Consider the following 23,268-nt stretch of genomic DNA (forward strand, 5'->3'; position numbering starts at 1 on the left):
CGGGGCTGCAGCGGGAGCCGGGCCGAGCCGGGCCGAGCCGGAGCGAGCCGAGCCGGGCGGGCCCGGCCCTATGGGCAGCGGCTGCCGGCGGTGCGGGGCGGTGCGGGGCGCTGCCCGCGGCCATGTCCGCCGGGGCTGCACCTGCGGCGGGCGGAGAGCGGGACCCGGAGCGGGGCGGCGGCGGCGGCGGAGGCTCGGAGGGGGCTCCCGGGGATCCCCCCCGGCGGAAGAAGGCCCGGGCGAACTCGCTGCGCCGGGCGTTCAGCTGGCTCCGGGGCCGGCGGCGGCCGCACAAGGACGGCGGAGGCTCGGGAGGGACGGAGGGAGCAGGTGAGGAGCGGGCGGGGAGGTGGCCACGGTGGCACCTAAGGAGGGGGCACGGTGGTGGCCACGGTGGCACCTAAGGAGGGGGCACGGTGGTGGCCACGGTGCCACTTAGGAGGGGTCACAGTGGTACTTAGCAGGGGTCAGGGTGGTGGCCTCAGTGGCACTTAGGAGGGGTCAGGGTGGTGGCCTCAGTGGCACTTAGGAGGGGTCAGGGTGGTGGCCTCAGTGGCACTTAGGAGGGGTCAGGGTGGTGGCCTCAGTGGCACTTAGGAGGGGTCAGGGTGGTGGCCTCAGTGGCACTTAGGAGGGGTCAGGGTGGTGGCCACGGTGACACCTAAGGAGGGGGCACGGGGGTGGCCATGGTTGCACTTACAGAGGGGGCACGGAGGTGGCCATGGTGGCACTTAGGAGGGGTCATGGTGGTGGCCACAGTGGCACTTAGGAGGGGTCACGGTGGTGGCCATAGTGGCACTTACAGAGGGGGCACGGTGGTGGCCATGGTGGCACTTAGGAGGGGGCACGGTGGTGGCCACGCAGAGGTGGATGAGGAGGTTTCAGGGAGCTGCTCAAAGAGGTGTTGAGGTGGTGGTGGCTAAGGAGGGTCATGGTGGTGGCCACAGTGGGTTTGGAGTGATGGCAAAGTGTTGGGTGGTGGTCAAGGAGATGTTGGGGTGGTGTTCATAGTGGTGGCCAGGACAATGGGTGAGGAGGAATGAGGTTGGTGGCCGTGGAGGGCTCAGGGTGGTGGCTGAGGCCAAGGAGGAGTCACAGCTGTGGCCATGGAGGAGCTGGTGAAGGAGAGGTCAAGGTGGTGGCCATGGAGGCCGAGGAGGTGTCACAGTGGAACCCAAGGAGGGTCGGGCTGCTGACCATGGAGGTGGCCAAAGAGGGGTCACCATGGGGGCTGGAGAGGACTTGAGGTGGTGACCACGGACGTGGCTAAAGAGGGGGCACAGGAGGGGCACAGGGGGGGCACAGGTGGGGTGGAGTTGCTGGCTGTGGTGGCAGCAGCAGAGGAAGGAGGTGGCAGTGGTGGTGGCCGTGGTGGCCATGGTGGCCGTGGTGGCTGTGGTGGCCGTGGTGGCCATGGTGGCCGTGGTGGCAGCAGGATGGATCCAGCAGTCCCTGGCACGGTCTGGCCGCGGCCCCGAGGGCTGGTGCCAGTTCACTGGGTAGGTTCTCCTGCGCTGAGTCAGAAGGTCACTGGGGCTGAGGGAATTCTGGAGGGATGCCAGCCGCTGCCACCTCCTCCTCCTCCTCCTCCTCCTCCTGGGCAGGGTGTTTGCGTGCTCCAGGTGTGGCCCTTCCTGCCCCAGATATGGCCCTCACCCGGCTCCTGGGTGGCTGCTGCCTCCACGGCCGCTCACGTCCCTGCCACCACCTCGGCCAGGACAATCCTGCAGGGAAGCTGCGCTGGGTCCCCTCATGCTGGGGCTTTTGGGGATCCAAGGGCTCTGCCAGGCAGCTTTGGCAGAGCCATGGGTGCTGGCTTGTCTGGTCATGCTCCTCTCCTCAGCGCTCTTTTGGCATGTCCCAATGAGGGAGGTATCACCCCAAAATCCTGTCCCACCCCACAGTGTTGGGGACACCGTCTGTGCCACAGCCCTGCCCTCCCTGCAGGCACCTCTGGCAGGGATGTTTTGGCTCTTTTTGCCAAGGGAGAGGCCTCTCCTGTGGCACTCAAGCACGGCAGGGTGTCAGCTGGGACTTTCTTCCTCAATTTGCTCCAGGGAGTGAATTTCCTTGCATGCTGTGTGGAGAAGCACATGGAGATCTGTGCTAGGACAGGAATGCAAAGGGAAAAGAGGCTTGGGAAGAGCTGAGCTCTCTCCTGGGCTGATCGTGAGCTCTCTCCTGGGCTGATCCTGAGCTCTCTCCTGGGCTGATCCATCAGATGCTGCTGGTGGTTCCTTCCCAGTTCTCCGTGTGTGGATGCCGCTGCCACAGCCCAGCACTGAAACCTGAGCAGAAAAAACGAGATGTGCCGGAGCATGTGATGTTCCTCTTCACGGCAGAAACGCCCCCAGCAGCTCTGCCAGCCCTTTTTTTCCATTTTTTTTTTCCCTTCCCCTGAAGTTGTACCGCTCACCAGCTAATCCTCAAAATGCCAAGTCATGGCCTGTCAGGGTCACAGCTCGGGGACCTCACTGTGGCAGCCAGGGCTGTGTCACTGCACTGTCACCCTGCTGTCCCAGCAGATACACCCAGGAGAGCTGTGCTGAGTGCCCACAGCCCGTGCTGGTGATGGAGGGGTTGTTCAGTGCCCCAGCCTGGGGGACTTTTCCCCTCTGTCTGTGCTTTTGGGAGGGGAGGTGCCCCAAATTCCCTCACATCTTCCCTGGTGTGGCGGGAGATTCAGCACGGATGTGCAGTGGTTGTAGCTTGCCCGTGTGACTGAATCAGCCTCCCTGTGTGATTCCAGCATGGAGAGCATGCCAGGAACCCCTCCCTGCTCCAGCACCTCCAGCTCTGCTCCAGCACATGCCAGGGTTACCGGCATCCATCCATCCATCCTTCCCCGGCATCCATCCATCCATCCATCCATCCATCCATCCATCCATCCATCCATCATCCATTCATCATCCATCCATTATCCATCCATCCATCCATCCATCCATCCATCCATCCATCCATCATCCATCCATCCATCATCCATCCATCCATCCATCCATCCATCCATCCATCATCCATCATCCATCCAACTATCCATCCATCATCCATCCATCCATCATCCATCCATCCATCCATCCAACTATCCATCCATCCATCATCCATCCATCCATCCATCCATCCATCCATCCATCCATCCATCATCCATCCATCCATCCATCCATCCATCCATCCATCCATCCCCAGGATGGGGACAGCGTTTCCCCGTGGGATGGGGCTCAGGATGCCTCAGGAGGATCTCTGGAGGATCCTCAAGGTGCTGGGCAGGGCTGTGGGAAGGAAGGAGTGTTAGCCCTGGGTGTTTTCTGGGGAGCAGCGCTGATATCACCAGCCGAGCCTTCCTGCAGCAGGACCGGCTGGGGATTGTTCCAAACATCAGCTGGGAGCTGTGGGATGGCGAGAGGAGAGAGTTGTGGTGAGCTCTGAGTGCCCTCAGTGTTCTCTGTGTCTGTGTGGTGCTGGGGATGCTGGATTGGGCCCGTGATCCATCACCCTGCCCTTCCCCAGGTGGGTTTAGCCATGGATTTGGGACAGGGCATGTCTGACCATCCTGGGGAGGGGGACCAGGATGGCACCAAGGGATGGGAGAGAGAATTCAGAATTCATCCCAGGGCACGTGGTTCATCCTGGGCATCCCCCCGCTGTGCTGTGGGTGCTGGTGAGGCTGGCATTGCTCAGCACTGGCACCAGGCAGAGGGAGGATGATGAGAGCATTTCCACTTTGGATCAATCCCGTGGCTCCCTGGCTATCAGCAACCCCATCTCTGGCTGCCCAAACAGCTGTGCTGGGAGGAAAAGCTCCCTAATCCCCCTCCATCAGCCGCCTTTGGGGGACACCAGCAGCTCTGGGATGGGGGGATGGCTCCATCCCAGCTGGAATTGCATCCCCTGGATGCTGGATGGCTCCATCCCAGCTGGAATTGCATCCCCTGGATGCTGGATGGCTCCATCCCAGCTGGAATTGCAGCCTCTGGGTGCTGGATGGATCCATCACAGCTGGAATTGCATCCCCTGGATGCTGGATGGCTCCATCCCAGCTGGAATTGCAGCCTCTGGGTGCTGGATGGCTCCATCACAGCTGGAATTGCATCCCCTGGGTGCTGTGCCCTGTTTGTCTGGATGGCCCTGCTGGCTGCAGGTGCTGTCCCAGCCTTCCCAGCCCTGTTTATTTCCACAATAACCTTTGGAAGAAGAGCAGTGATTGAGCTCTGGGGTGGGAGCTGAGCAGCTGGGCAGTGCCAAGGGTCAAACGGAGCAGGGATTTGGGGTGCCCGGCTGCTGGCACTGCCTGGGCTGCATTTCGGGGTGCAGAGGTGAGAAAACAGCTCTGGGATGAAGGATGAGCTGCTGCTGGGGTCCAGAGCTTTTAGTCTGTTTTTTTTTTTTTTTTTGGCTGCTGCTTTATCCAGCTTTCACAACATTCCTCTTAATTCCTTGATGAAGTAAAGGAATCGATGTTCCAGAAATATTAAATTAGGGTTGGTTTTTTTTTTTTCCTTTTTTCTTTTTTTTTTTTTTTTTTCTCTTTCTGATGCCAGCTTAGTCCAGCAAGCAATGATTTCCTGCACTGGGGTGGGGGATAAAATGTGCTGTTAAAAATAAAAGCTTTCAAGGCTCACAGCTGCTTTGTAGCAGCAGCAAGTGCTTGTTGGGACTGGGGATTTGCCATGTGCAGGGTGAGCAGAGGGCGGAGGGGCTGGGCTGTGCTGGGGATCGTGCTCAGCTCCTCCATGGAAAAGGTTTTTAAGCACTGGGAGGCGTTCAAGGAGCAGCTGGACGTGGCACTCAGTGCTCTGGGCCGGCTGACAAGGTGGGGTTTGATCACAGGTTGGCTTTGATGGTCTTGGAGGGGTTTTCCAACCTTAATAACTCTGTGATTCTGTGCTGATGGCGTTTGATGCCACGGGGTGCACGTGAGCCCTCGGGGAAATGTGGGGCTGAGCTGTGGAATCTCCCTGGACCACGATTGCCTCCATCCTCTGCTGCCAAGCAGGGTTTGGTGCAAACACAGTTGAGCCCAGAGGAGAGAGGAGAGGGATTGCTGTGTGTGTGTGTGGGAATGGGTTTGTTAATCTGCCAGAGGCACAGAGTGACACTTGAGCAAATGTGAGCAGCAGGAATCCCCTGGCCGGCCTGGCCTGGCACTGGGGAACAAAGAGAGGTGTGTCTGCAAGCACAGCCATTCCACCTGGAGACAACCGGGAGGATTTCTCCCCAGAACAACGTTCCCTGAGATCCGATAAAGCGATTTCTGCGGGGTCAGGTTTCCCCCGTGCCAGGGAGCTCTGGTTTCATAAGACAATATCATCATTGACTGCAGCCCCGGCAGCGATGGGAACAGAACCCGCTGCAAGGTGAAGAGCTGGGCAAGGATGAAGTGAAAAACCATTTCCCTGCCAAGCAGGAGCCAGAGCCTCGGGCTGGGCGTGCTGAGCATGGATAAAATCCACCTGACCCTGCAGCTCTGGGGGCTGGTGCTGGTCCTGTCATCAGCAGAGCCAGCCTGGACTCCGGCTGGAGCAGGAAATCATTTGAAACCCTTCTGGTTATGTATTTCTGTTAATGATTGGGGATCTCAAGTGGGGTTTTGGTGTTACCTTTGCCTCGCTGAGCTTTACTTCCCCATGAAGGGAACAAGGGCTGAATTCCTTTCTCGTTCAGGCAGCTCAGTGTTTGCTGGGAGATGGGGGTCAGGTTTGGAAAACTCCAGAAGGAATGGGTGAAACAGCAGGAGGGATGGACAGAACACCAGGAGGGATGGACAGAACACCAGGAGGGATGGACAGAACACCAGCAGGGACAGATCTGCCCCCTGTGACAGCACACAGGGGTCCCCATGCCTGCGCTGGCCCCTCTGACCCAGGGAATGTGTGACTTTGCGGAGATCAGATGTGCTCGGGGCAGTCACGCTGTGCTGAGCAGATCTGTATCTCAGGAACAGCTTCTCTGCTGCTCCAAGCTCTTATCAGAGCTCTCTCAGGGAATCAAACCAGGGATTTCTGGCCCGGAGAAGGGATTCTGCCTGGAATCTCTGGCCCCCAGCTCCCCATGGGAGGCTGAGGGTGCTTCCCTTCCCCTCCCCTTTGAGGTTCTAACACAGAGCAGGGAATTGGGGTGCTCAGCTGTCCCCTGAGCCACATTCCTGCTCACAGCAACATCAGCTCTGGCATGCAGGATGAGGACAATCCTGCCCTCAGCTTTCAGAGGGGTTTGTGCCCTGAATCAGCCGTGGGGTCTGTGGGGATGCTGAACCCCCCCAATGCTGCTCCAAACCCCCCAAATCGGGCAGGGACTGAACCATGAGGCCCAGGAGGAGCTGCAGCTCCTCGTGGCTGTGTTAGCCCATCTCAGAGAAGCCATGGGGTATTTTTGGCACCCGTGGGGTGCCCGGAGCTGGCTCCCAATCTCAGCTGTGCCCGGGGGCGGCGACGCCTCGGTGGCCGCGTTGGTTCCCTGAGCGAGTGCTGAGAGGGAGGGAAGGAGGGAAGGAGGGAAGGAGGGAAGGTGTCTGTTTTGGGAGTGGAGGGGGAAGTGTCTCCCTGGATCTGGGGCAGCTCCAGCCTCCCTGCTTCTCCCAGGGACAGAAATGCAGGAGCTGCGTTGGGAGATTTGCTCTGGGTGGCTCCAGAGGAGCCCCCTGAGGAGGGGTCTGAGTGGCAATGGTGGGTCCAAGTTTTGGGATGGAAATCCCAGGGGATGCTGAGAGGCACTGGGCAGTGAGAGGAAGCCTCATCCCAGCCCAGAGATGTCCCTGGCTGAGCAGAGGTGAAATCCTGTCCCCCAGTCCCTGGGCACACATCAGCCACTCTGATCTCCTCGTGTGCCCATGGCTTTGTTTGATCCCCGCTGCCCCAAGGTGGAAGGGCTGTCCTGTGAACAGGAGTGCAAAACAGGGAACATTTCCCCACTGGATGCCCTCATCTCCCACAGCAACGGGGCAGCAAACCCACGGGGGCAGTCCCTGCCCAGCTGAGCGTGCCCTGGGCACCCAACCGAGCTGCTGAGGAGCTGAACCATCAATATTTCCATTGCTGAGGAGACTGAAGTCCAAAGATTAATTCGGTGCCGATCACCTCGGGAGGTCAGGACAAAGCTGCTGGTTGATCTTTAATTTTTTTCCTTTCTTCCTTTCTTCCACCACCTCCCCGGTTCTGTGCCTTTCCCACAAAACCCTCCTTCCTATTTATCCCAGCCTTTGATGAATCACCTAAGGAACATAAACATTGCCAGCAGGAATTGCCCACCGCTGCCTGCCTGGCTGACCCCTCCCTGCCCTCGCAGCATTTAATGTTCTCATTAAAAACCAGGAGGGGAAAGTGGCCTTGGGGAAGGGGCCGTGGAGGAGCTTGGCCGGGTGGTGTGGGCAGATTTTGGGGCAGCAATTCCCGGGGGTTTTGGAGCAGCGATTCCCGGGGTTTTTCTGCCAGCAATTCCTGGGGTTTTGGGGCAGCAATTCCCGGGGGTTTTGGAGCAGCGATTCCCGGGGTTTTTCTGCCAGCAATTCCCGGGGTTTTTCTGCCAGCAATTCCCGGGGCTTTTGGGGCAGCAGTTCCCGGGGTTTTTGGGGCAGCAGTTCCCGGGGTTTTTCTGCCAGTCATGGAGCAGGGAGAGGCTGAGGTGCACGGGGGAGGGCAGGAAGGTGCCGGCAGTGTGAGCAAGGTGCTCGTGACTCTCCCCAGAGCCAGGAGGGGCCGTGGGGAGGGTGCCGGGGGTTGCCACCCACGCCAGGCTGGCATGTGGGTGCTCGCCCCGGCTTTGGGCAGCGGCACGACCCAGCCCGTGGCCTCGGGCGCTTTGCTCCGATAGCCTTGATAGTAACCCTGTCCTAACCCTGGCCGGGCTGGGGGGGTCTCCCCATCCCCAAAACCCACCCGGGGAGTGCTGTAGCAGCTGGAGCCGGGGACAGCCGGAGCGGTGGCGAACTCCAGGGAGGCGAAACCCCCGCGCTGCTCGGGGCTGTTTGGCCACCGGGGCGTCTCCCCGAGCCCGCTCGGCCTCCCTGCACCACCCCGGCATCCCCGGCGCGGGGATGGGGCTGGGAGGGTGCTGCGATCCGCCGGCTGATCCCGGCAGGCCCCTCCTCTCTGCCCGCACCATTGGCTCCGGCTCGGCCGCCTGCGAGCGAGCGCTCGGCTCCGCCGGGGCCGCGATGGGAGCCGCGGCCGGCCCCGGCTGTCCCGGCACGGCTCGGCTCGGCCCGGCCATGTAGCACCGCGGTGCCCTCCACCCGGCCGCGGTGGAGGCGGCGGCGGCCTCATGGGCAACGCGCACCGCAAGAGGAGCCCGGCGGGCACCAAGCCTGGCACCTCCTGGCCCTTCGGCCGCGCCGGGAAACCCAGGGCAGGTAGGGGACACCTGGGGACGCCTGGGGTTCCTGCTCTCGGAGCTGGAAGGGATCGCGCTGGGAAAGTGGGAAAGTTCTCCTGTTGGGCTGGGATGGGCAGGAGCAGAGGGCGAGGGGAGGTTTCGCTGTGTCCTCCCGGTGTTGGGGGGCAGGACCGGCCCCCGAGCCCGGAGTGGGGCTGGGGGAGCGCCCGTGGCTGTGCCGGGAGCAGCCGCGCTACCGGGACGGGATCAGCTGGATTAGGGAGTGATTTGTTTTCCAAGTGGGATCCCGATTTCACTGATTTGTTTTCCAAGCGGGATCCCGATCAGTGACTGATTTGTTTTCCAAGTGGGATCCCGATTTCACTGATTTGTTTTCCAAGCAGGATCCCACCGCTGCCTTCCTCCCACTCCCACCCCGTGCCTCAGTTTCCCTCTCTGTGCCGCGGAAATCTGGGAGTGCTCGCAGGGGCTGCTGCCCCCTCTCTCTGTGCGTCTGTCTGTCTGTCTGTCTGTCTGTCCACACACATTGCCCCGCTGCTTTATGCTCGGTCTCCGCGGATGCTGGGAAGCCCCGCAGGAAGCCGGGGTTGGGATCTTTTGAGATCTTTCCTGCAGGAAAAGGGTCCCACGCCAGGCTGGACCCACTCGCGGATCAGTGAACCCCGTGGGTGCCTGGAGAGCTCCCTCCGTGGTTCCCCCATCAGGGCAGGGTGTGCCAGCAGGGAAGGTCTCACAGTGACATCGAGGGAAGCTCTCTCACACTAACATCGCCCCCATCCCGGGCTTGCTGACTCTCCCATGGTGTCATTAAACTGTCCCCGTGTCCCCAGCCCTGCCCGAGGCAAGGAGGAGCCCTGGGAGATGCGTGGGCAGGATCATGGGGCAGGACAGCAGCACCCAGGGGTAACTGGGGGGTTTTCCCCACCAGCCCTGTGGGATCCTTGGCCCTGCTGTCCCTCCTGCCCTGTGTCCCTTCACAGGCAGCAGCCAGGTGTGGGTAAACAGGGCCTGGAGTCAGCTCTGCACAGGCCAGGGGACAAAACCATGGGAGCAAAACCCTCCCGGAGGTGGGGCCTGGCGTGGGGAGACCCCGCAGGTGCACAGGGAGAGGGAGCAGGAATGTGCTGGCTGAGAAATCCGCTCAGTGCTGGGGGAAACTGAGGCAGGAGGTCGCATGGGACAGCATCCCCTTCACTGCAGGCTCTCCTCATCCTCCCCGGGGTGGCTGCAGGCTCCTCTGGCCGCGCTCTCCGTGCAGGAAGGGCTGGAGCTGCCGTCCCCGGCACATCCTCACCCTCTCCACGTGCCCGACCTCCATCTCCTCTCCATCCCTGCCAGCTTTGGCTGTCCCTCGTCCGTCCCCAAGCAGGACCGTGCCTCCCCTCCCCAGGAAAGCCCCGCTCCCCCTGGGATGCCCCGGAGCGGGCGGGATGTGGCACCGGCACGGCCGGGGCAGGCAAGGGCTGCCTCTGGGGCCGAGGGCCGTGGGGTGGAAGGTGCTGAGAAAACATGGGGCGAGTTGTGTTTGTTCTCTGCCCCGGCTCCATGGCAACGGCGCGGCGGCCACAAAGCCAAAGAATTTGCATTGTGTCGCTTCAGCGTTTCGGAGGGATCACCGGCTGGGGGCTGGGTGTGCCGGCCCTGCCGCTGCCCTCTCCCCCTGCACCGCCCTGGGTCCCTCTGGATTTTGGGCTAGGGGACAGTTGCATGCGGTGGGTGGCAGGACCGGTGTCCCCAGTTCCTGCCTCTTTGGTGACTGGGAATCAATTTGGCCCTGCCGTGCCCGGTGCTGATGGTTTTGTGTTGTGCCGTGTGTGCAGAGGGGTGGGTGCTGAGGGTGCCACCCAAGCCTTTGGGTGCTGAGGGGACAGAGCGGGGTCCCCAGGGGCAGGGTGGGCACTGGGGTGGTTCTGTCGCTGAGCTCACCCAAACTCTGCCCACCGGTGCCAAACCCGCGCACCCGTGCCCACCTCCCCATGCCAGAGCGGGGCCTGGCTCGCTCCGGGGGCATCCCCAGCCTCTCGCCCATGCCGGGGAAGGTCCTTGAGACCCAGGGAGAGCGAAGTCTCTTATCGCCTCCTTATCGGGACTCCCCGGCGGGCCCTGCTGAGTCAGGGCGCAGGAACGTGGCTGCGGGCCGGGCTGCGCCCCGCGGAGTCAGCGGCGATGCGCTCTGGGTGTGGGGTCACCCCGCACCCGCCTCCCCTGGTGGCTCACAGGGAAAAAAAACCTGGAATTGTTTGATTTGGAAGGGACCTTGAAGCTCATCGCGTTCCATTCTACGGGCAGGGACATCTTCCACTACCCCAGACTGCGCCAACACTTCCAGGGATGGGGTGTCCGGATTCCTCAGGGGTTCCTGTGGCTGTGAACGCGCCCAGCAGCAGCCGTGGAGCCCCTCGGCAGTGCCGGCTCCTGCGGGGCAGCTCCGGTGTGGGCTGAGGAGCTCTGAGCTCCGTCCGTGCCAGGGCCACGCTGGGCCGGCTCCGCAAACCCCCGGGGGGCGGATGAGAGCGGGGCCCGGTCCCGGCGGGGGCACAAACCCGAGATTTACACAGGAGCTTCCTCCGGGCAGCATCCTGCTGTGCCCGGGACACCGAGCCCTTCCCGGTGCTGCCCGGGACACCGAGCCCTTCCCGGTGGTGCCCGGGCAGGCATCTCGGCTCTGACATGCCGTGCCGTGCTGCCTTGGCACGGATGGGACCTGCCCTGCGCCTCTGGGTATCCCCCACCCCGTTCGGTGGCAGCTCCTCTCCGTGTCCGTCCCCACGGGAGGGAGGATCGGCACCTCCGCAGCTTTCCCTGGAAAAGCCCCGCGGGGTTGGGAGCTGCTGCTTGCAAGGACGGGGGATCCGTGCATGGAAAAAACCTGCAACGTCTTGTCCTTAATCCGTCTGCCGGGCTGGCTCCTGCGGGGAGCCAGGTGCCTGCTGCGACAGGCAGCGCCTCTGCCGTGGCAGGAGCACCCGGTGCCCTGCAAACAACGCGGGGACAGCCAGCCCGGGGCACCGGAAAGGCTGGAGACACCGAGGGAAGGACATCAGGAGTGATAAAGCTCTGGGGAATGGAAGGAGGAGGTGTTGGTGGCCCAGGCCTGGTCGCAGTGCCACCGGTGTCACCCTGTGTGTGTCTCCCTCTCCCTCCCTGCGCTCCCCAGCTGGGATGTTCCCGCCCGGATCCGGCTCCTGGCTGTTATTTACCTTCAAACCTGTTCGGTGGCTTCTGCAGGGTGTGGGGACGTGGTGGGATGGAGGCCGTGCAGGGATGAGGCACAGCCGGGCATTGGGGTGGTCCCGCCGTGTCCCCCTCTGCTCTGCTACCCACACCTGGGATAACTCAGGGAGCAGGGGGCACTCCGTGTCCCCTCAGGGCTGGCTGTGGGACAGCAGCGAGCTCAGGGCCCCTTGCACAACCCTGAGTGCTCCTGTCACGACAGGAGCCGTGGCTGGAGGCGACTGGAGCTGCACTCTGCTCCAAGTGGGATTTCACCCTGCTCCAGCTCCTTCTCCAGGGCCTGCTGGCTCACCGAGGTGAGAGCAGGCAGCTTTCTGCGCTGAGATTTAGAGGAAGAAAAAAACAATCCAAGTTTGTTTTCCCGGCTGAAATTAATTTTAGTTCAGGCTCTGCGTGGGATCGTGTTTGAGAGCAGAGCCGGCAGCGGGGATGGGGCGGTGTTTATTTGCTTGCTGGAGATGTTTTCCTGGCTGGAGCAGCCCCCAGGTGTGGCCCAGGGCAGGCTGGCAGCAGGGGCTGTGTGGCCAGAGCCACTGTCAATATTATTGTGCTCTTACCCTGCCTGCAGTGCTCTGGGTCCCCTGGGGTGTTCCAGGGCGTGGATGCTGCGCTGAGACACGGATTTAGGGAGTGGGTTCGTCGCCTTTAGGGGCTCCCAGACACCCTAAAGAATTCAAGGTTGCAAAGGGAGCAGAGGGACAGGATGCTGGAGCAGAGTGGCTGGATAAGATCCCTTCCAAATGAGAATATTCTGTGATACTGGAGCACAGCCCTGTCAGGGTCCTGACAGCTCCATGGGGCTCTCAGGAATGGGGTCCCTGGTGCACCCCATTGATGTTGTCAAGCAGAGCAGTGCCCAGGCCTGGATGGTGCTGGGAGGGACCCCCAGAGAGGTGGGAGAGCATCAACCCCGTGAACCAGGGGGGCTTCTGGCTGCTTTGGCTGCCGAGAGCGGGACACAGATCCCCTTGGGGACCTCGCAGCCCCTTCCCGCCCGCCTGGAGCTCCCCCCCTCCCCATTTTTGGGCGGTGAGTCAGTGGCGGTGGAGGGGCGGGCAGGAGCCGCCGCAGGACCCGCGGAGCAGGCAAGTCGGGGCAGTGCCGAGCAGGCAGCGATGGATGTTTGCAGCCAGCCCGGCCAAACCTGCTGCTCGCAGGAGGCGCAGGCTGCCGAGGAGGGGGACGCGAGATGGGATTTTCTCCCCTGGCTCTCTCCAGGTGAAGAGCAGCAGAGAGAGAGAGCTGGGCCAGCACTGAGATGCGTTTGCAGCATCGGGCTGGGCGGCCCCGGCTGAGCTCCTGTGGGGTCTCAGCCCTTGTGGAGCCCACTCTGGTACCCCCAGCCTGTCTCAGGCAGGGTGTTCGGTGTTCCCTGTCCCTTCCTGTGCCTTGCTCCGGTGATGCTCTGCCCCCTCAGCAGCAGGTACCAGCCCCAAGCCCATCCTTGAGGAGTGCCTGCCTCCTTATCTGGGAGAGCTCCGCTGCCACGTGTGGCCCAGGCACGTGTGTCAGCCCAGCCCGGAGGGCACGGGGAGATCCGGGATGCACCGCAAGGAATGCGCAGGGGCCGGGACACCGGCTGCAAACCGGGCGTGTTGCTACCGGCAGCGGCTGCAGCTGCGGCGGCTTCCCCAGCCCACCGGGACCCCTGTCCCTTCTGGATTCCCCAGCCCACCGGGACCCCCGTCCCTCCTGGATTCCCCAGCCCACCGGGACCCCCGTCCCTCCTGGATTCCCCAGCCCACCGGGACCCCCGTCCCTCCTGGATTCCCCAGCCCACCGGGACCCCTGTCCCTCCTGGATTCCCCAGCCCACCGGGACCCCTGTCCCTTCTGGATTCCCCAGCCCACCGGGACCCCTGTCCCTCCTGGATTCCCCAGCCCACCGGGACCCCTGTCCCTCCTGGATTCCCCCCGTTTCCAGCAGTTTCACCGTGTGTTGACAGAGCAGGGGTGAGGCCGGCCGGGTGAGGATGATGAGGTAGCGAAGGTCACAGGGAGTGGGAGAAGTGGAGCTGCCACGAGGCTCCTCCGTGCCCTGGCTCAGCCCTGGATTTTCTTTTGGGAGGTTGCAGCTCCTCCTCAGGGGTGTCACACTGGAGAGGGACACATCTCCATCAGTGAGGGATGTTCTCCAGGTCCTGTGTGGGCAATGGGCCACAGGCAGGGAAAGGCTGGCTGCCAGCACCTGGAATGTCCTCACAGCCCTGGAAGCAGCTTCCACCTGGGCTGAAGCTCAGCTCTGCCTGGGCCCTGCCCCAGCAGCTCAGGAGGGGCTGTTTCCCTTTACTGGGGGGCTCTTGGTGCCATGGAGGGGGGTCTGTGCAGTCCCTGGTGCCATGGATGGGGTCTGTGCAGTCCATGGTGCCATGGATGGGGTCTGTGCAGTCCCTGGTGCCATGGATGGGGTCTCTGCAGTCCACGGTGCCATGGATGGGGTCTGTGCAGTCCATGGTGCCATGGATGGGGTCTGTGCAGTCCCTGGTGCCATGGATGGGGTCTGTGCAGTCCATGGTGCCATGGATGGGGTCTGTGCAGTCCCTGGTGCCATGGATGGGGTCTCTGCAGTCCATGGTGCCATGGAGGGGGGTTTGTTGCAGTCCCATCCCTATGGGCAGAGCTGGAAGGCTGGACCCTGACCCATGGAGCCAGGAGCAGTGTCCCTGCCAGCTGCCACCACCCGTGGCCCTTCCTGGGCTCAGGCTGCCCAGAGCAGAGGGCAGGGCTCGGCTCAGCACGTGGCTGCTGCTTTGTGCATCCTCAGCCCTTTAATTATGTCCCTTTTCCACTTGTGCTGTGAAAAGGGCTGGGGAGCCTCTGCCCACCCCCACCAGCACCTTCTGGGGGGTGAGTGGGCAGCAGGGCCCATCCTGGAGCAGGTGCTGGCTCAGGCACAGCCAGGGAGCTGCTGCTGTTGGGATTCCAGGGAAGAAATTCTCTCTGAGCCCAGAGCTGCCTGGCTGGGGACACAGAGATGTCCTTCACAAGGTCAAACTGTCCCTTGGGCTGCACAGGCGCTGCTGGACCCTGCGCTGGGTGAGCCCACCCTGAATTGTGCTGGAACAAATCCGTGGGGGGCTGCAGGACAGGGGCAGAGGGTTTGGCACAAGGACATGACTGCCTGCTGGGTAAACACTGGGTGCTGTTCACTTTTTGGGGTAAAATGCCTGGAAATGGGGGGAATGGAGATCCCCACTGCCCTCCATGGTGGGGACAGTGACTGGCAGTGCCACTGTGTGACCGCCTGGCATTTCTGCCCCTGCTTTCACCTGCCTCTGCAGCAGCACTGGAGCTACTGGTTAGACTGGTCCCAGGGCTGGTTTTCCCCCAGCCCTTGTGACCGTGACGTGGCCCTGTCCCTAAGGACAAACAGCCCTGGCCCTGTCCTGTGTTCCCTGCCCGGAATGGGGCTCTCCTGGCAGGGTCCTGGGGGACACTGGGGACGGGCTGGCATGGGGAATGTCACCCTGCCGCCTGTGCTGTGTCATAGCCAATGTACAAACCCTCCCAGTTCCTCCCAGTTCCTCCCAGTTGGCCGCACTGTTGTGGAAGGGAACGACTGGTTTGCGGCGCCGCTGTGCCCAGCAGGGTCCCGGGGAGTCCCAGGGGTCCAGGAGGGAGGAGCAGGGGAAGTGCTGGCCCCGAGCCTGGAAGAACAGATCCCTGTGGTCTGTGCCGTGCGTGGGAGGAGGCGGGAGGGCCGGGGGCCAGAGGAGGGGCCCCTTCTTCCCTTCTCCGAGGGAGCGGTGGGCGCAGCTGGGGCTGTCCCCTCCTGCCGGGGACTGTCCCCTCCCGCCGGGGACTGTCCCCTCCCGCCACCGCGCAGCCGTCCCCGGCTCAGGCTGCTCCCTGCTCTCGAGCAGCTGCGCCGGAGCGTCTTCGCCTGGCCGAGCATCCTCCCGCCCGTGCGGATGAGGACGGAGGGAGGGAGCCGGGGGCCGCCGGCATCCGCCCCGCCGGCACGCACCGGGTGAGAGCGGCACAACAGGCTGAGCATCCTCGGGGGGCGGCGGAGCCCCCCGTTCCCTGGGGACCGGACCCTCTCCCCGGCCACCATGGTGGTTTTCATGGGCAGGAACCTCTCCTCGCTGCTGGCTTTCTTCAAGAAGAAGGGTGAGTGAGCAGCGGGCAGGGAGGGAGCAGAGCCCTGTCCTTACACAACCCCTGCCCGCCGGGAGCCCCCGGCCCACCCCGGGCTGCTCGCCCATCGCAGCGGGCAGGGGGGCTGTGCCACCCCCGGGGGAGGGCAGGGAAGGTCACCCGGCCCTGGAGTTACCGGGATGGATAAATCACTGCGCTCCTCTCCCCAGCACATCTGGGGGGTGTCAGGCTGCCGAAACTGGGGGAGAAAAGCGGGTTAGGGGCGTGATGCTGGGGGGGCTGAGGGTGTCTCGTGCGGCCCGCAGGGCTTTTACAGCGGCACGGGGGATCGGGGTGGCAGCACCCGCCGGGCCGTGCCCCGGTGCCCGCTCGCACCGCGCCCCGGTGCTGGCGGAGGCAGAGGCCGGCATGGCGGCAGGGCGGGAGGCTCCATTGTTCCAGGCCTGCTCCTTTGTGTGCGGGAGACTCAGCACGGCTGCCTCGCTGCCTGGCCCTTGGGGGTGCAGGGACACGGGGGGCTCGGGGGATGAGGGGTGGTGGGTGCTGCTGGCAGTGTGAGCAGCAGGTGCCCCCGGGGTGCCAGCCTCGATGGTTTCCTGCGCTCGCCCTTCCCTTCTTCAAGATTGTTTTTGTTTGCAGGGAGAGTTTGAGGCTTCGCTCAGGCGTGGAGCGGGCAGGGCTGTGCCCACAGTGCTGCAGTGCCAGGGCTGGGTGATGCCAGGGCTGGGTGATGCCAGGGTAGCCCCTGGGTGCTGTGGTGGCTGTGGGGAAGGGGCTGCCAGGCTGGGAGTGGAGGTTCCGTGCTGCCCCAGACGTGGCTGATGTGGTGTTGAGCAGCCAGCAGGGATTTGGGTCCTCTGGGATCTCTGCCGCTGGATGTGCCTCAGTTTCCCTCTTCTGCGCCGTTCCCAGCCTGCCGGGGCGTGGGGGGAGTCTCTGCTCTTGGGGTGATGAGCGAGGCCTGGGAATGACGCAATGCTCTGAAGGGAAATTCATCCTCATCCTCGTTCCCTCCACATTTAATCCCCTCCCGTGCTGCCCCTTCCCTGCTCAGCTGCCCCCAGCCCCACACAATTCAGGGCTGAATAACGAGGCCCTGTTACCTCGTTAGCTCCTGATGAAGGCGCTGGGGAAGGAGGGAGGTCCCACATCCAGGGAGAAAAGCAGCAGAGACATCCTGACTCCGGAATATCGACCGGGATGGGATGGGATGGGATTTCTCTCGGTGTTCCAGCGCCGGTTTGGAGCTGAGCAGGATAACATCACCCCTGGCGCTGTCCCCTGCGGGTTGGGTGGCAGCGTGGCCGTGTCCCCCGGCCCAGCTGACCCCGATGTCCCCGCAGGTGCTGCCAAGGGCGAGGGTGAGAAGCGGCTGAGCGTGCAGTACACGGCGGGCCAGGAATGTCCCGACAACGTCTTCTTCCCCAGCACGCGGCCCCCGCACCTGGAGGAGCTGCACAACCAGGCCCAGCAGGGGCTCAAGTCTCTGCAGCACCAGGGTAGGTGTCCCCAGCCCCAGGGTGGCCTTGGGGACACGGTGGAAGGGCTGTCCCCAGCTCCTGGCTGGCCGGGCGCTGTGGGCGGCGCACGGGGCTGAGCAGAGTCCAGTGCTGGTGCTGGGCAGTGCAGGGGGCACTGCCAGCTCAGCAGCTGCTTCCTCTGGATCTCCTGGAGGGTTTTACCTTCTGTCTTCCCTCCACAGAGAAGCAGAAACAGACCAAAAGTGCCTGGGACCACGGGGACACCAGCAGCCTCCAGGTGAGCCTTGCCAAGTGGTGTTTTTGGGGTGAGGGGACACAGGGGGGCTCTTCTGTCCTCTCTGGGTGATGTTGGGGACAGACAGACAACCAACCAAGGTGGCAGGACCATGTCCAGGGGGGTTGTGGGGCTGGAACTGGCTGTGTGTGCCTTGGTGTTGTCCCCTTTGCCCCATGACGAGTTGTTTTTCCCATCCTCAGCCTTGGCACGTCCTGCTCTGCCCTGTGGGGTCCCCCTGTGCCTGCATCCCCCTGTCCCTTCCCCACTGGTGTCCCCTGGGAGCCTTGACTGAGCAGGGGTGACCTGGTGGCATATGGGGACTGTTGGCCATACCCAGCCTGGTGCCTGTGTCCCTCCCTGGCTGCTGACGAGGGGAAACTCCCCCTCCTTTGGCTGAGCTTTGGCAATCCCTGGGCTCTGACCCCGCTGCCAGTGCCTCACCCTGTTTGTGTTTGCTCAAGCTGCTGCCTCTGGTTGGCTCTCAGCCCCTTTAACCCCTTGGAAGTGGGGGACTGGGAAAACCCCTTTAACCCCTTGGAAATGGGGGACTGGGAAAACCCCTTTAACCCCTTGGAAATGGGGGACTGGGAACCCCAGGATGGACAGAGCCATGGGGGCAGTGAAGTTAACTTCAAGTTAACTCTGAAGTGTCTCATCCCAACCTGTGCCTGTCCCAGTGGGACAGGGGAAGGGATGGGGACACTGAGCCATGTCCTGCATGGGGCTGTGTCCAGGGGATCCTGCCTGTCCCTGTCCCACACCCCTCTCCCAGCCATGGCAGCCCTCCAGCCCTGCAGTTTGGGGCACAGCCAGGCTGGGAGCACCCACGGAGTCATTTTGGGCTTGGCACGGGGGAAGCTCCTTCAGGTGCTCCTTGCACACCCCAGCCCCGTCTCTCCTGCCCTCGGGGGGGCTGCAGAGCCATGAGGGGTCCCAGGGGCTGCTCCCAGCCCTGCTCCTGGTGGGAGGACTCTGGATGCCGGCGTGGCTGACTCAGCCTTTGGCCCTCGGAAGAGCTTTTGTCTCACTGCACAGTCAGTTCGCGGCAGGGAAGGGGCCTGGCCGGGGCTGGGGCGGCTCTGTCCCCTCAGCCTGGGCTCTGCTGAGCCCTCTGTGTCCCCCCACAGTCCTGTGCATCCTCGGAGGATGACAGCCTGTCCTTCCGGAGCCGGGCAGCCTCCTGTGCCACGGACAGCACCTCAGAGGATGCGCTCTCCATCCGCTCCGAGATGATCCAGCGCAAAGGTACCGGGCTGGGCTGGGGAATGGGGCTGCCAGGGGGGCTGGGGAGCAGGGCAGGGAGCTGGGCTCTGCCCAAGAGCCAGCACAAGGATTTGGGGACCCTTGGGAGAGAGGAGAGCAGCTCTGGCTGAGTCAGAGCGTTGGGGCTGGGTGAGGGGGATGGACAGACAGACAGACAGACAGACAGTGTCTCCTCCCTGCTCAGACTGTTCGGTTGGTGCCTGTTCCACTGCCTGAGCCTGGCTTATCCCAGAGCACCTCTGGCAGTGGGAAGTGTTGGGGACACTGGGGACATCCAGACCAAGGCTCCCCACTCACCTGCTGGACCCTCTCACACCTCTTGCAGGTTCCACCTTCCGACCACACGACTCCTTTCCCAAATCCTCAGAGAGGGCTGGCAAGAAGAGGAAGGAGAGGAGGACGACAGTGCTGGGCATCCCCCAGCACGTCCATAAGGAGCTGGGTAAGCTTTGGGGGAGCAAGGGGGGATTTTTAGGATCTGTTTGCCTTCCCTTGGCATCACACTGAGCTCATCTCTCCCTGCTCCCAGGTCTCAGGAACAGCCGTGTAGTTAAGGGACATCCTGAGGTGGATGGAACAGGGCCAGCAGGCCGTGGGGACAGCCAGGCAGTGCAGCCCATGCTGAACGGGGGGCAGGTGTCGGGTGATGCCATCCGCATCCCCACCATCGATGGGAACCTGCAGCCCCTGCCCGCAGTCGGCGGTGCCCGAGTCTGCCTGGGAGTGCTGGAGGAGGCAGATGCAGCCCTGCAGAAGCACATCAACAAGGTTTACTACGATGACAGCTTGCTAGGGAGGAAGACAGCGGCCAAACTGTCACCCATGATGAGGCCGAAGTCGCTGGCCGTGCCGGGCATGACCACCTACGCCAACCCCCCGGAGATGCTGGTGGGCCCCGTCATGTCCATCTCGCCCCAGGGCACCTACATGTCCAAGATCATCCCCAACGCCATCCTGCCGCCCATGGTGGACGTGGTGGCCCTGACGAGCAGCAGCGTGCGGACGCTGAGCCGCTGCAGCCTCGTGTCGTCCAGCCCGGCCTCGGTGCGCTCCCTGTCCCGCTTCTCGGAGCGCGGCCCCCGCAGCCGCGAGCCCTCCTCCTCCAGCGACAACTGGAGCCACTCGCAGTCCACGGAGACCATCGTGTCCAACAGCTCCACCATCTCCTCCCAGGGTGGCTGTGACCACCGGCAGCCCGAGGTGGGGCCGCATAGCGAGGTGGACACGGCAGCTCGCTCTGACACCGACCAAATCAGCATCTACAGCTCCGCCAGCTTCGCCAGCTCCTGCTCCAAGCCCGCTGCCGGCCTCGCTCCTGCAGCCCCCGGGCTCCTGGGCGTGGGCAGCGGCCGTGCATCCCCTGCCTACAGCACGAGCAGCCAGGCGGAGGGCTCGGACACGGCCAGCCTGGCCAGCGAGCGCTCCTCCACCCGCAGCGTGTCCCTCAGGAAGATGAAGAAGCCCCCGGCCCCTCCCCGCAGGACCTACTCGCTGCACCAGAAAGCTGACGGGGAGCCCAAGGTGCTGGGGCTGCCCCCCAGGCCCGAGCGGCGGCCCCAGCGGGAGAGCAGCGCGCCCTGGTCCCCGCGGCCCGAGCCCTTCAGCCCCACGGGCGAGGATGAGGTGTTCTCCCCAGCGCTGAGCGAGACCAGCAGCCTCCGCTCCGAGAGCCTGGCGGGCGCCAGCTCCCCCGAGGCCCCTCGGGGCCGCCCCGGGGTGACGGTGGTGCTGAGGGAGCCCCAAGCTCAGGCCAAGTGGAGCTGCCCCGATGGCTCTGACCGCACCATGTCCCCCTCCAGCGGCTACTCCAGCCAGAGTGGGACGCCCACACTGCCCACCAAGGGCTTGGGACCCCCAGCTGTGTCGCCGGGCAAGTCTCAGCCCCAGAAGCCGGACCGGGTCTGCTCCCTGCAGTCGCCCGCGCTCTCCGTGTCCTCCTCCCTCACCTCCATCTCCTCCTCGGCCTCGGACCCGACCCCTCCTGAGGTGCTGACCGCTCGCTCAGAGCGGTTCATCATCCCGCCGCACCCCAAGGTTCCTGCTCCCTTCTCCCCGCCACCCACCAAGTCCCAGCAGCCCCCGGCCCCCGCCGGCTCTCTGCAGCCCTCACAAACCTGCCCAGCGCTCAGCACTGCCGGCCGGGAGCCCTCGGCCAAACCCAGCGGCAAATCCCCACCGCCATCGCCGCCGCCTGCCTACCACCCGCCTCCCCCGCCGGCCAAGAAGGTGGAGGGGAGCCCCCAGAGCAGCAGTGAACCTTCCACCGACACCGCCTGGCCCCCGCCACCACCGCCGGCCCCCGAGGAGCACGACCTGTCCATGGCAGACTTCCCCCCTCCGGATGAATCCTATCTCGGCAGCCTGCCCGATGCCACCTCGGCCCCGGCGGGCGGGCAGACGGCGACACCGAGCCCGGGGGCTGCATCCTCACCACCTCAACAGCCAGAGCCACCCACCGGGGCTCCACAGCCTCCACACCCCGCCGAGCCCCTTCCCACGGCCCCCGTGCCCCCGCCACCGCCGCCGCCTCTCCCGCCGCCCTCGGCTCCGGCTCTGCCGCCCCAAATCAGCCTTAAGAAGGCGGCCAACGGCCCCCGGGCGGAGGCCAAGAAGGAGCCGGTGTCGCGGAGCAAGAGCGGCCCGGCGGCCAAGGAGGACGCCAGCCTGCCCATCGTCACCCCGTCGCTGCTGCAGATGGTGCGGCTGCGCTCCGTCAGCGTGGAGCCCGCGGCCGGGGCTGGAGCCGGGGCTGGAGCCGGGGCTGGAGCAGGGCCCGAGGAGCGCCCGGCCCCTCAGAAGCCCGTCCGGCGCTCCCTGTCCAACCGGCAGCCGCCCCCCGCCCAAGACGCGGTGCCTTCCAAGCAGCTCCTCCACGCCGTGCACCTCAAGGCCGCCGCCTTGGCCTCCGCAGAGGCCGCGGAGAAGCCGCCGGGAAGCCGAGCGGGCCAGCCCGGCCCTGAGGGACCCGCCGGGGATGGGCAGCTGTCCCCCCGGAGCAAATCGCCGGCCTCCACCGCCAGCTTCATCTTCGCCAAGAGCTCCAGGAAGCTGGTGATCGAGACGGCCTCGTCCCCCGAGGCACAGGCTGATCTGAAGCGGAACTTGGTGGCCGAGCTGATGAATTTCTCGGGGCAGCGCTCGGCAGCCCCGGCCGCTGCCGCCCCGCAAACCCAGAGGAAACCCGGCAAGATCCCCCCTCCAGTAGCCAAGAAGCCTTCGCTGGGCTCGGGGCCGGCTCCTTCCCCGAAGGCACCGGGGGCAGAAGCGTTGGGCTCCCCGGTGCTGGACGGGGATGCCAAGGTGGAGGAGAGCAGGACTAAGAGCGAGCTGGAGGGGACGGAAGGCAGGAACGGCGCGGAGCCGCCGGCTCAGAGCCTCCCTGCACAAGGTACGTGGGGTGGGAGCCACGGGGTGATGCTGCTGGAGGTTCAGCCTCGCTGCTGAGCATCCTGAGCTGTGCATTCCCAAGGGATGAATTCCCAGCGCGGCTCTTGGGCTGTGTTCCAGCTGGGAGGCACTGGGACAGCAGGGACAGAGGCTGGTAGGGCTGTGGGAAGCTGGGATTTCAGGTGGCTGATGGGCTCTTTCCTCCTGCTTTGCAGACAGACGGGGAGAGACGGCCTGAAGGATGACACTGCAGGACTGGAGCCCCCATGGACAGGAATCCAAATCTCTCAGGGACCTGGGCAGGTCAACGGACGAGTGTGGAACTGGCAACTAACTTAATACAGGAAGCAAACAGCCTTAGCCTCCACGGCCTTGATGATATTTATGCAAAAATGGTGTTGGTTTCACTTTCCTAAGTACTACAGCTTTATTTTGCTTTTTTTTAACTGGACTCGAGGCCCGTGCCCAGAGCCAGCACCTCCTCCCTGCCAAGCTGATGCTCGGTGTGGGTGTGTGGAGCTGAGCAGCCAACACCCAGAGGAGTTTGGGGGCCAAAGACACCGGAGCTGGGGCCGAAGACGCCCGGAGCTGGAGCCACTGCTGCTGGCCAGGCAGGCCCACGAGGAATGGAAGCACTTTGGACAAAGAATGGGAAGGCTTTGGCCACGACAGCACCTGGGGAGATGAAAACAGCAACAGGAGGGGATGGAGGTGCTGGTGGGGAGGGATCAGGGCTTTGGCTCTTGATGGAAAGGCCAGAGGGGCTTGTGGTCAGCCCTGGTTCTGGCCACTCACCACTGCCCAGCAGGAGGAAGGGCCTGGCTGCCCCTCGAGCTGGCCCTGGGCTCTGGGGTAGAGCCTTGATTCTGTTTCTGTAAACTCGGGTCACATTTTGATTTCTTTGATTGTAAAAAAAAAAAAAACAAAACAAAACCAAACAAAACAACAGACCCAACCAAACCAAACTAAACCAAACCAAAAGCACCTGACCCTCTGCTGCCGAGTAGCTGCTCAGAGCTCTGTACCTGGCTGGTAAAAATGATGACAGAAGCTTGCTGCCTCCTGTTCTTCCTGGTTTATGGTTGCAGGTCCCTCCTGGTGCTGCTGAGCTCCAGGGACACCCTTGGGCTGGTTCCCAGCACCACTGCCCAATAAAACTCTGGAGCAGGGCTGGCTGCCAGCTCCCCTGGACAGATGGGCA

At 63.6% G+C, this 23,268-nt stretch overlaps 1 protein-coding gene across 1 annotated transcript; it reads left to right on the forward strand.

Annotated features, from left to right (window-relative positions):
- Positions 1 to 122: 122 nt before the first annotated feature.
- KIAA1522 (KIAA1522 ortholog) lies at positions 123 to 23,104 on the forward strand. The gene is made up of 7 exons (XM_058819630.1): positions 123 to 330; positions 17,003 to 17,158; positions 17,362 to 17,417; positions 18,545 to 18,662; positions 19,006 to 19,122; positions 19,210 to 22,068; positions 22,283 to 23,104. Exons 1-7 carry the CDS (start codon positions 123 to 125, stop codon positions 22,303 to 22,305), a joined length of 3,537 nt encoding a protein of 1,178 aa, XP_058675613.1. The 3' UTR covers positions 22,306 to 23,104.
- The last annotated feature ends 164 nt before the right edge of the window (positions 23,105 to 23,268 follow it).

This window comes from Ammospiza caudacuta, chromosome 25 (assembly GCF_027887145.1).
Source record: "Ammospiza caudacuta isolate bAmmCau1 chromosome 25, bAmmCau1.pri, whole genome shotgun sequence".
NCBI lineage: Eukaryota > Metazoa > Chordata > Aves > Passeriformes > Passerellidae > Ammospiza > Ammospiza caudacuta.

What these genes read in the sequence shown, in the direction of transcription:
- KIAA1522 (XM_058819630.1), top strand. Translation starts at nt 123, where the DNA reads ATGTCCGCCGGGGCTGCACCTGCGGCGGGCGGAGAGCGGGACCCGGAG. An exon ending in GGGACACCAGCAGCCTCCAG is followed by an intron (nt 17,418 to 18,544) that starts GTGAGCCTTGCC and finishes GTCCCCCCACAG; the next exon opens with TCCTGTGCATCCTCGGAGGA. An exon ending in TCAGAGCCTCCCTGCACAAG is followed by an intron (nt 22,069 to 22,282) that starts GTACGTGGGGTG and finishes CCTGCTTTGCAG; the next exon opens with ACAGACGGGGAGAGACGGCC.